At 38.5% G+C, this 13013-nt stretch overlaps 1 protein-coding gene across 2 annotated transcripts in view; it reads right to left on the bottom strand.

Moving 5' to 3' along the window:
* asrij (OCIA domain-containing protein asrij) overlaps positions 1–13013 on the bottom strand; it is a 132011-nt gene that overhangs the window by 100763 nt on the left and 18235 nt on the right. For both annotated transcript variants that reach the window (XM_067147482.2, XM_067147479.2), the window contains exons 3-4: positions 11401–11587; positions 6911–7062 (exon numbers count right to left, since the gene is read on the bottom strand). In XM_067147482.2, coding sequence (XP_067003583.1) covers positions 6911–7062; positions 11401–11587 — 339 coding nt within the window. The remainder of the gene's footprint in view (positions 1–6910; positions 7063–11400; positions 11588–13013) is intronic.

Here is a 13013-nt window from a genome sequence, read left to right as displayed (position 1 = left end):
TCTACTCTATTCAGTAATATTTTGGAGAATACCTTGTATGTAGAGTTTGTGGTTTTTAACATTTGCGATAAATGCGAAATATGTTTAAACTTTGTCAATGTATGTGCCTTCACCGTATATGACCCTTGCGAGTGGTTTTTAGCGATTTCAAATTAGCGATAAAATGCAAAATCGGTTCAAAATGCGGAATTACACAATTTATGCGAAATAGATGCGGAATTCTCGGTTTTATCTGAAATAAACACATATCTTTTTAAAAACGATGCATTTTTCTTAAAAATAAGATATATGTGGTTATTTATTTCAATGAAAAGAATTATTACGGCGCCGTAAATCTTTCAATGTGTGGACTATCTTTCAACGGCCAAAGAGCGATGCAAAGAACAAACAATCACACAGCTTAATGGAGTACGCACGGCGATACCTACTCGATTCATAGTTTGTGTTTCAAAGGTTGCCAATACAAATCTCGAAGATAACCGAGGTCTACCGATTCAGCACTAGGGAACCTAGGTATCACTTTCAAGCACACGCGTTCACTCACTTTGTGTTGACCATTGATCATAGTTGGTTATTCTCGACATAGGTGCTGAGTAGTTCTGTTTTAAAGTACGGTAGCGATTTATTGTCTGTTAGCCATGGGTAGAAATGAAGTGACGATAAAACAGCGCGCCGAGAGTTACAAATCGAACATTTTTATATAAGCGATACAGATATTTGGATGTGCCGACTTTGCAATCAAAGACTTGAATGGAAGAAGAAAGATGTTTTGGATAAACACTGCAAGAGCAAAAACCATGTGCTACTAAAGGACCGATTTTTATCTCAACCAGCATGTGAACAGCGTGGCGACAAGTGGCAAGCCACAATAGTAGAAATGGATAGAAAGGCAAAACGAGCAAAAACCGAGAAACAAACGTTCATCGAGGATACTGTGAAGATGTGCCTGCAGACTAATATCCCCATCCACAAGCTGGACCATCCTGCTTTCCGAGACTACCTCGAAAAGTGTCGATTACAGACATATTTTTGGGCATTATTTATATTTGTGTTAATACATTTACACCATCTTGAGTGGTATAGCCTACCTGACTGTGCAATATTCATAAACTAGCCTATATTCCTCATCCCCCCCTCCAAAGAGAACCACGAGGATGGTTGTTTTTAAGTATCACTATTGCTATATGGCCTTGTTAAATTTTAGGTTAGGTAAACTTTGTACCAAAAACCACGTAGATGCACGTTTTCGAATATGACAATTTCACATAGAATTTTAGGTTAGGTTATTCAAATTTTCAACCAAAAAACCAAACAAACGTGGATGGACATTATTTTAAAATGTTGCAATTTAATAGACCATCTAGGATGTAAAATAATAGCTTGTTTTCATGTACATAAATGGAAGTTTATAGGGAAAAGCTTTAAAACTCATTCAGTGATTCGCTAGGCCAGCACTACACCAAATCTTTAAGTACTTGTCCTTACCTCTAAACTTTATTATTATTATTATTATTATTATTATTATTATTATTGTTATTATTATTAGCATGTTTAACGAAATGTTATTGGCTCCATAGGTATGTCCCAGGATCAGGAGATCTGCCTCAAGTCAGTACCCTTAGCAGAGATTATGTTCCACGTTGCGGAGATTCAGCAAAGGCAGAGGTGAATGCTGCATTGGACGGGAAGCCCATTGTAGTAATCGTGGACGAGAAGTCGGACAGCCGAGGAAGATGTGTCTTTGCTGTTCTATTCAGAACGATCACGCCAACTGCAGAACAAGTTTATTTGGCAAGCTGTTCATTTTTGGATACCGCCAATGGGACATCATGCAGCCGGGCCATCATTGATGCTCTCAAAGACTAATATTGATTATGAAAACGTGCTGGGTTTAGTGTCAGACTCTGCCAGATACATGGGTACATATTTCCAGGCATTACAGACGATTATTGGGGACCATCTTCTTCACTTCCAGTGCTTTGCACATAAGTTGCATCTTGTGGGGGATGTTATTCTCAAGAAACTGTCACAGTTGAACAATTTAGTTTCAAATCTTAAGATAGCTTTTCTCCACTGTAGGAAGTTGAAGAACTCCTACCTAAATTTTTTGCAAGATAATTTCCCCGATTTGAATGCACTGTTGTACCCAGCTCCTGTCATCACCCGATGGAACTCTTGGTTTCGCTCAGTCCAGTATCTTGACAAGTACTTCACACCCCTGGTAGAGTTCTTTAGCTCTCTTGATGAGAATTCCCTAAATAGCAGTGGCCATTCAGTGTTGGAAATGTTTACAGATCAGGATATGCTTCCGTTGCTGAAAGTTCAGATAAAGTTTGTTTCACAGATATCTGTAAAAATGAATGCAGCACTCACAGTACTGGAGGGATCATCTTACCCGTATGCTCACCAGCTGTGGGATGATCTTACCACTATTTGTGCAGAATTAAAGAGGTGTGCTGACGGATGGTTTCAGTTGGAAACAAGTAACCTGCTGGAGAGTTTCAGAAACAGCATGAAGAAAGAGGAAATTAAAGTGCAGTTTAAGCAGTGTATGCTTAAATGCATAACTAAGCTCTCGAAGCACATGGGCGTCAGTGATAATACTAATGTGTTTTTCAAGGAAGTGTGCAATTTATTTAATCCTGTAGTTGCAGGGCAAAACAGTGTTCTGGAACCCAAATTACTTGTGTCATTGAAGCATAAGTTGCCATTTTTTAGAAGTGTCACTGTTGATCAGTTTGTCGAGGGTTGCGAGGCATATCACCAACAGATGCTGCATAACATTAGAATGGACAAAACCACCGACACTCTTCAAATGTTGATGGCACTTACGTTAAAGTTTCCTTCCTTTGCCTCGGCAGCACTACAGTGCATTTGGGCCCCTACGAACAGCGTCGATGTAGAGCGGTTTTTTTAGCAAGTACAACATGATTGTAACTGATAGGCGGACTCGAATGAAGGAGGACACCATTCAAACAATTGGCATGTTGTACTTCAACTATCATTGAAATTCCTCTTCCTTGTAGGTCTGCTGTACTGTGATAGATGAATACATTTAGAATAGTATTTTTCACTTTGAAATTGTGTTTGTAAATTTGTAAATATTCATTTTCGTGTGTGTTTATATTTCTTGTAATTTTATGCTGATTTGTCTTATTTTCCATAGTGTATTGAAAACTGCATGATGAGCAATTTGTGATTAAACAGTATGATTTTACTCCCAACTGTTGTGTGCAATTTCGCAAATTATGCCTACTTTTAACAAATTTGCTATAAAACGCTAAATGTCAGAAGTATAGATGCTACAAAACACTAAATTTGAAAATCTAAACGCTAAATGTCTGATTTTCAAATGCTATAAACCACGAACTCTACTTGTATGCAATTTGCAGAAGAGAGATGCCTCTATAGTTATCAACCTTTTGTTTGTCCTCTTTTTTATGCACTGGGTGTATTAGAGCCATATTCCATTCTGGAATCCTCTCTGTTCTCCAAATATCTTTAAAGATTAACTGCAGCTCTTTAATGACTTTTGACTGAGACCATTTCAAAAGTTCAGCTGTTATAGAGTCTTCTCCACTAGCTTTATTATTTTTCAGATTGTTAATTACTTCTTTAATTTCTTCAGCAGTGGGTGGTATGCTTCTTCCAGATTTTCAGTTGTTCGAGAGAATTCCAACTTATGGTCGCGTTTGGGGCAGTTTAAAAGTTGATCAAAGTGCTTCGCAAGTACTTCACAATTCTCAGCATTGCTTAGGCCAAGTCTACCATTTTCATCTTTGAAGCATATGCTAGGTGCTTGATACCCCTTTAACTGATTCTTAAAAGTCTGGTAGAATTTTCAAGAGTTATTTTTAACAAAACTGTCTTGCAGGTCAATAAGTTGGGATTTTTCAAAAGTTCTTTTAACTCCCCTTATTATTCTAGCAGTGTCCTTCCTTTGCTGTTTGAATTGGTCATGTGCTCAGTCTTTCCAGAGGATTTAAACTTTTTCCATTGTTTTATTCTCTCTTGTAATACATCTTCACATATTTGATTCCACCAAGGTTTCCTTTTAGGTTTGACTAGCCCAAATGTTTTCTGGGCTGCATTTAGATAAATCTTGCCACTTCCCATGATGAGATACAGTGAAACTCGGTTAAGACGTTACCGCATAAGAAGTTTTCCCGCCTAAGAAGTGTGATATTCTTGGTCCCTTGATCAGTTGCATTAAGATATATGTATATTATTCCCATTTAAAGTGTTCTGTTGTAAATATATTTCCCAGTTAAACAGTTCAGATTTTAGAGCCCGTCCGCTCAAAGCAGCCCATGGTTAGAACCCTCCAGTCTCCGCCCAAGTTGCACCCTGTGTTAGACCGTTCATGCACTCGCGGTGTGTCTCTGGTGTCACGGAACCTGTGCGGGCTTGCCAAGGCCATACGACGTCATGCTATGACAACATGGACACCAGATGCTCACTCTCACCTTGTGGAATCTAATCGAACCCATCAGTCGGAATTTCCACTCCACCGTTCCATCTAGCGGAATAGAATCAAATGGGATTCTGCGTGGGAAACAAAGCACACAATGGATGGTTTGATAAAATTTTAATGCAGTAATTTGCGGGCCGCGACAGGGTGAAGTCATTAATCAAGGTGGCCTAAACATTAATTAAAAACCGTAAAGTGCATTTGTCCACAACATTACTGTTAATCTACCACAAAACTGAATATTCTAACCTATTTGATTTTTCATTCCCTAGCTTATTTCGTTCCAGGCCTTCTCTCTTACTTTGTTGTTGCAATAATACTTATGGGTCTTGCCGTAGAGGAAATTACATTTTTGAACTAAACTGATAAGATTTTCCGTATCCATTATTAGTGAGGTGAACAAAAACAACTTCTTGACTCTATGCAGAAAACAGCCGACTTGCCAGCAGCCAGCTGATACACATGCCGCCAAACAGCCGGCTGAAAGATCCCGATCATTTACGAAGTTGAACGAATGTTGATAGCCAACTGGGTGTTGGTGGGAGGCACAGAGAGGCATTGCAATACCACGTGTTGGCATAAAATTGAAAGTTATTTTTAATTTTACCTTTATACGAGCTAAACATTGTATTATCGTGTCACTCGTAATTATTAGATTGCATTATTAGAACGTAGCACAAGGATGAGGAGACATGAAATAAAATTCTCGCGGGGAAAGAAACTGTTTACATTTAGATGTGCTAACGTTGCTACTGCGCCTTTATCACTCCCACGTAATACCCCAGATACTTTTCCATGCACTCATTTCTGCAACTTCGAACCTGTGTTTCTTTTCTTCATTACCTATAGCATGAAGAGGATTGTAGCGGGAAAATAAAATCAATACTGACTTGGCCATGCGGTACTTGTGAAACAGCCCTTTGCCATGACAACCAATAGGAATGCAGGGGTGATTTAGGCCTAGGTTCTAAGAATCTCTAAGAATAAGTTGCCAGGTTTCCCATTTGCTGCCGTTATCCTTGAAGCAGGTGTCGGGGGTGTGAGAAAGATAGAAAGCACGTGCTAACAAACTGTAGTACACGTCTTGTAAGCCTAAGCTACAGATTGCCAAGCATAGTGTAGCGTCGTAATTAGTATGAATAGGAGTCTGTGAAGTTAGTTGTAATATCAACGTACAAATGTTTTAAGTGAAAATGAGAGGAACTCAGAGGAAAGAGATCAAGCTAAAGGCACTAACAATGAAAGACAAAGTGGAGATTATAAGGAAAGTGGAGTCATCTACACTTTCCCGTGTTGCTTTGGCAAAGGAGCTGGGGATGCCGCCGTCTACTTTGAATGGCATTATAGTGAAGAAAGAAGAGATCTTTGCTTCTGCAGGGAATACTTCAGCAAATTGTAAGGAAGTTAAATCTGAAAAGTACGATGAAATAGAACAAGCTCTGCTAATATGGTTTAAACAGCAGCGAAGTTTAAACATACCTTTCAGTGGGACTACTGTGCAGGAGAAAGCTGCATGCAAATTAAGGGTACCTTTTACCACGTCGAACAGGTGGCTGGACCGCTTTAAAAATCGAGCCGGCATTGTTTACAAAACAATTTGTGGCAAAGCAGACAGTGTAAGTGCGGAGGAAAGGGAAGCGTGGAAGGATATTGTTCTGCCTGCTAAAATAAGCAAACCTTGCAACGTTTTTATATAATATGTTCCCTTCTCTTATCAAATAGATTTATAACACGGTATGTTCAATTATTTTACTTTATCTCTAAAAATATTGTCATGATAATCGAATTTTTATATTGTGGTTTTCTGTTAGCAGCTCTTATATATCGGCCTATTTCGGTATTGTTCACAAACAAGGAAATCTGTTGGCTGTGTGTTTCACATGTATTTCAAAGTACAGAATATGTTTTTGGGCATTACCCCTTTTAAGAAGTTTCCTGCTTAAGTTTTTTTTTTTTTTTTCAGTCCCTTGAAAAACTCCTTAACAGAGTTTCACTGTATGTTTAAAGTTGTCTCAGGAATGTCCAACATCTGGGCGATTTTCATATACTTCGTATGGAATAGCATCCACTTTCTCAATGGGCCTGTGAAATTAAGTTCCCTACCAATTCCTTACCCAGGCCAGTTGTCACTGGGCCATCGTGCAAGCAACGTGGCCGGGAATGCTAATTTAAATCTGATATGGTGGGAGTTGCAAATGTACTAAAGAGTGACATAATATACTACCCAGGTTTCCTTAGCATGTATTTAATAGGACATGGCCCGGGACTTCGGAATAATGGCATAATAACGAGGGTAACATGCTAGAGAGGGACGTCTTAACCAGTTTTGACTGTATTTCAAAAAACAGGAACCCATTTTAAGGAATACTAGCATCAAGTTCACGTTCTATTTTATTATAATTTAATGAAATTTATAATTCAAGACTGAGTTCAACTTACTATCAAAGGCAGGTCTGAAGGAATCATCCAAACCTTCATTCATAGGTCGATCCAAGTCAAGATCATGAATTGGAGCAACATCAGAATATGTATCCAGTGAATTCATATTTGAGAAGGAAGGTAGTGAAGAAAAACCAGAATCTAGAGATAATCTGGAAAGAAAGAGAGCAAATTCATAAACACAAAAGATAATACAGTAGTGTCACACAAACTCTACTTAATGTGTACTCGGAGGGTGTCAAGTAACGAAAATGTTGAGTTTTATAGTTTATGAAAACATTGAGTTTTACAGACTCATGAAATGGTTATTGTAACTCATTTCAGATTATATTAAAATACTGAAAACTTTTACATAGAGAGGCCAAAAGAAAATATGAAACCTAATATTTGTTTATTTTTTTAGCGCACGGATAACACATCACATTACATATAAATAGAGTAGTAATACATAATATTTACAGTTGGAAGTATTTACAGTTCAAATTATTTACATAGTCAACACACAGGGTTTCCCTGGTAGGCAGTGAGAGGACACTGCTCCACAATGTGCTGAACTGTTTGCTTCACAGCACCACAACTACACACTGCCGAATTAAGTATTCCCCATTTATGGAGGGAGTCTGCACATCTGCCATGGCCAGTGCGAATCCTGTTGATGGTTGTCCAGGTTTTCCGTGGAAGATTAAAACCCTCTCATTTGTTTTCAGCCACGGTAGATTGTGATATTTTGATGGAGCACTGGATATCCATACTTGCTTCCAGGCCTGAAGCAGATTAAAGTTAGCGTCTGCTAGGTTTCTGGCTGTTCTAACAGGTCAGTGTCTAGATTTTAGCCTGTTAATGAGAGTATCATTCACGTTACCATGGATTGGCAACTGACCGTTTTAGTTATTTTCTTATAATCTTGTAAGAGAGCATTTTCCCAATGGAGGTGAGGTGGTGAAATATGGGATAGAACAGGTAGCCAGAAAGTGGGAGTTGATCTAATTGTTCCTGATATCATATGCATAGTGTGATTCAGCTGAGTGACAATTAATTTGGTGTGACTGCTGTTCAGCCATATCGATGAGCAGTATTCTGCAGCAGAGTACACAAGACCAAGAGATGAAGGGTAGATGCTAATCATCCCCAGATGGTTCCACACAGCTTCTGTAAGATGATGTTCCTTGATCATAACTTAGCAACCGTATTCTGAAGATGTTTCTTGAAGGACAGAGTTCTGTGAAGAGTAATCCCTAGATATTGTGGATATCTGTTGTGAGCAAGACAAGTGTTCTCAAACTGAACCTTCAGTTCACTATTGGCCATTTTGTTGCTAAGATGAAAACATGTAACTGTCCCAAGGTGGTAAGATCAGCTGTGAGTGTTTCTTCAGTGTTTTCCATGAATTTATCTTGTACTGCCAGAGCCCGATCATCAGCATATCTGAATTTCCTAAGCTAGTTTCAGGTATATCAGCTATGTACAGGTTGAAAAGCAGAGGAGCTAATGCAGAACCTTGGGGAAGACCATTGTTTAGAGTTTTCTCATTGCTAATGCCATTTCTCAGTATTACACGAAACTTCCTCTTGGTGAGCATGCTATCAATAAGTCGTGCAATCTTCTTACATGGCAAGATGCATAGTAGTTTCCAGATAAGTCCTTGTTTCCACACAGTATCATAAGCTGCAGTCAGATCAATAAATGCCACAGAGGTTTTCAGTTGTTTCTGAAAGCCAGCCTCAATAAATGTTAGTGACAAAATCTGATCTGTACAGCTACGGTTTGGTTGGAACCTTGCTTGTTCAACAGGCAAATTCTGAAAAATGACGGAACTAATTTCGTTATAGATTAGCCTTTCCAGAAGTTTGTATACTATGCTCAGAAGAGCAACTGGATGGTAATTTTTGGGTTAATCGTTAGATTTTCCTGGTTTTAGGATAGCAATGATCTTTGTCAGTTTCATAAGCTGAGGGATAGACCCTCAGTGCAGGATGTCAGAGCAGAATTTAGCAAGCCATATTCTAGCATATTTTCCACAGTGTATCAAAAATTCAAAGTGAATGCCATCAAACCCACAGGCTTTGCCTGACGTTCATACCTTCTAACGCATTTGATATATCTTGTGGAGTGAATGGCTTGGAATAAGTACTCTCTTCTGGACTGGTTGCCCTCAATGTTTTCAGTTCATGTTTTATCCTTATAGTATGATCCCAATCTTCTGGAGCTTGTGAATTGTTCACAATCTGTGCTGCAACCATATCGGGAGTTATTGGAGAACTAATTCAATCTACCCAATAGCCCCCTCCTATCTTTCTTAGAATGGACCATGCTTTTAGACTTGAGCATTTGAAGTCAAGGTTTTCAACTGTTTCTGCCCATTTCTGCCTGCGGGCAGCATCCAGACTGTGGAGTACTTCATATGCTATGCACAGGTCATGAGTTGTAAGGAACTCTTGGTAGAGAACATCACTGTTTTCATTCCAACCAGGGATATATTCCTTTTGGTAGCCTCTACGTATAAACTTCTTTGCTGTGCTTTTTATAGCACCAATAAATCTCTCATAGTTGTCTTTTACAGGTGGAATCCATCCTAGGCACTTATCAAGGTGTTCAGCACAGCCAATCCAATTTGCTCTCTGAAAGTTCCAGCGTGGATGAGGAACTGAGGATACTACTGGAACTTTAATTCCAATTTCGACTACAACTGGTCGATGTTGGCTATAGGGGAAAACAGGAAGAACTCTTCGCATGGTTGGTAGAGGTATAGTGTTGTAGTCTGTACACACATAGCATAAATCAGGTTTATACTCTCTTCTCCAAGCAGCTGATCTTAAAGTACGCCGATCGTTAGAGTCATAAAGAAGATGGAAATTGTGCTCTTCAGCCCGTGAAGTCAAAGTGTCTCCATTGGAATCAGTCACAGAATATCCCCATTGCTCATGGTGACTGTTAAAATCACCTAGATAGACAGTTGGGTGAGGGTCTGGTTGAATGACATGTGCTGGCCATGTGGAAGCAGGAGGTTTATTATAGATATTGATGACTAACATCTATCTTGATTACAATGGAATGGACATCATCTCCTGTGCTTGTGGAGATCGGGGAAGTATTCTCTACTGTATTTTGTACATACGTTGCAGTTCCATATGAATGATGGAATGTTGCACCTAGAAATTCATTACCTGGTATTTTACCTCTGGTACGCAACTGGTCTTCATTTGCTACGTGAGTTTCCTGTAAAGCAATTACATCAATATTGTTTTCCAGAGACAGTCTTGATAAAAAATGACACTTTGATCTTCTTAGTCCTTCTATGTTGATGTGCATTATTTGAATACTTCGACCTAGGTTCCTATATTGTTGGTCCTTGTAAGGACCATTTCCCTGAAGTCTTGTCATTATGATATGTTTTAAGCCAGGAGATCAGAAGGATTGTCTGACTGCCAATGTTGTTGCTTTCTTAGCACCACCCAGGGGTCACGTGTAGGGCACTTTGAGGTTAAACCTACGGATGTGAAGCAACAGTGTACCTAATCTAAAACAATTTTTTTTAAAATAATGAAACAACTTTCATGTACCTAAAATTTTTCATCCTTTTTAGAAAAAATCTGGTAATGGTGGTTTGTCTCTCGCACTCATTCCCTCTGCTGGCAACTTCACGCAGACGTCAGAGGAATAAAACATCCACGGCAGATGCATTTTGCTCCTAGACATGACATAGCATTCTTTACCAAGGCCTTCACTATGTGGCATCTTGCCAATGTGTTTCACCTCCCCATCTGATTTCTCTTTGTCTTTCTCTTCTGTCTCTCTCACCACGGCAACCATTCACTGTTATCCAGTAATTCACCATTTTCATCCTGTCACACTCATTCCTCAATATCACCATCAGTAGCTTCTTCACAGCCTGGAATTTTTAGTTAATCCACTAACTCACAATTTTCTATCTTTTCTCTACATTCTTGGAACTTATTTCCACCATGGTCAAGCACTTTCCTCCAGGAAAGAATGAAACTTAAAAGGCTGAACCTCATCCCGAAATTCGGCAATCCACCTGTTACATTCAGTAGGTCACTTTTCTTCAGTCTACCTATCATCTCAAGGCCCTGTTCCATGGCCAGGACTAGAAAAGATAGAAGTTTGTGCTGAACTGCCTCCTCATTGTTTCTAAGAAACCCTGGTCCATAGGCTTACATAATGAAGTTAGATTTGGAGGGAGAAACATGGCTCTGATAACTGGTCTCATAACTGCTTGGCATCAGGGTCTGACAAGGCATTATCAAGAATCAGAAGTGTTTTTCATGATTTAACAGCAATGTAAGAAAGAGATTTCTACACAAGCAGAGTTTTACATAATGTCGAGTTACAAAGAGTTGAGTTTTTGGGACTCTACTGTACTCTCATTACATTGCACATATAAAAATAACAATGAGATAAAGAAAGCAAAATTGTACACTTCAGTTTCATAAGACATTATTTTGTCGTTCTCAAGTCTTCTAAGTACTTACGTGTCCTGAAATCCACCACCCTTTTTCTTCCTCATTCTTAACATTTCTCCCAGTGGACTGTTTGGAAGGTGCATTAGTTTTTCAGCACATTTTGACTGATATGAAAATTTACCGATGAAGTATCCAAGAGTTACTCCAACAAAGACTTTCGGACTTGGACCAAAACGTGGAGAAGGTCTCAGGTAACCTGTTTTAGATCAAGAAGAAAATATGAATAACACACCACCAAAAGTGTTACCGAACATTATTTGAATCGCTATGTGTAAAAAGGGCTTCAGTCACAAAAGTTAAAATTTTGGCAAATTACAAAAACCTGTACAGTATATCATCATCTGATGATTCTTTAAGGAAACTAGATTATGTCAATGAGTGCTATCCTGATGTAAGAGGGTAGCGATTATGTTTATTGTATCCCAGTTCCCCAGTTTTTTAGTAAAAAATATTTGGACTGAAGCCCTTTCCGCATAGAGCAACTTGTTTTAAAATTATTATATTATATTTTAAAGCTCACAAAATACTTTTAATCTGTCAATTATAAATGTCAATATCCATATATTTTACAGAATAAGTAAAATTAGTTATGTAAAATATATAATGTCCAAATGTCCGTTATTCTTATCTTTCCAAGTACCATCTCAGTCTTTGTTCACATCAAGCATTCAGTGTAATGTTAACCATTGCCCTTTTTATTATACTGTAGTACGTGTCTTTAGCCTTTAATTTTTTTTTTTTGTTTTTTTTTTTTTTTGTTTATTCACATTATGTTCTTTTTCTACAGCTTTTCCCACACTTGTGGGGTCGCAGGTGCGAAATGTGTCACACATGTGGATTTGGCCCTGTTTTACAGCCAGATGCCCTTCCTTATGCCAACCCTATATGAAGGGATGTAAGCACTATTGCGTGTTTCTGTGGTGGTTGGTAGTGTAGTATGTTGTATGAATATGAAGAGGAAAGTGTTGGGACAAACACAAACACCTAGTCCCCGAGCTAGAAGAATTAATCAGACGCAATTAAAAGCCCCGACCCGGCCGGGAATCAAACCCGGGACCCTCTGAACCGAACGCCTGAACACTGACCATTCAGCCAAGGAGTCGGACTTTATTCACATTCTGTTATTACTGAATAAATATAACTTTGGATTTCAAATATTCAGTGACATTCATTTAACATTGTCAAGATAAACATTCTGTCACTTGTAAGCCATCACATATTGCAGTTTCCATCACGGCACTGGCAACAACCTTGGGCTTCACAACTAATGATAAATCCATAACTCTGATCCGAATTGGAAAACAAACTTCACTTGAACTTGTATTTTCTACACATCAAAACGTCCCTAATGGAATGCCATATGGTTCCATTCTACTCTTAATTAAGCACAGCCTAATCCCATAAGCTTTGTTTTTTTACAATGAATCATCCATGTGCCTCTGTATTATAGTATTTAAAACCACAAGCTTAAGGAAGTGTAATTTGATTCCATTTTTAAATGAGCTAGCCATGTATTAGGATGAAAATTTTCAAATGAATCTGCACTATAAGTTCAGGAAGTATCACTTCATGTTTCAGCAGGACTGTTATGCAATTTTAATCCAATGATGTATATGAACATT

The sequence above is a fragment of the Anabrus simplex genome, chromosome 5 (genome assembly GCF_040414725.1).
Source record: "Anabrus simplex isolate iqAnaSimp1 chromosome 5, ASM4041472v1, whole genome shotgun sequence".
In the NCBI taxonomy this organism is placed as follows: Eukaryota; Metazoa; Arthropoda; class Insecta; order Orthoptera; family Tettigoniidae; genus Anabrus; species Anabrus simplex.
This window is presented reverse-complemented; position numbering and strand designations above follow the sequence as displayed.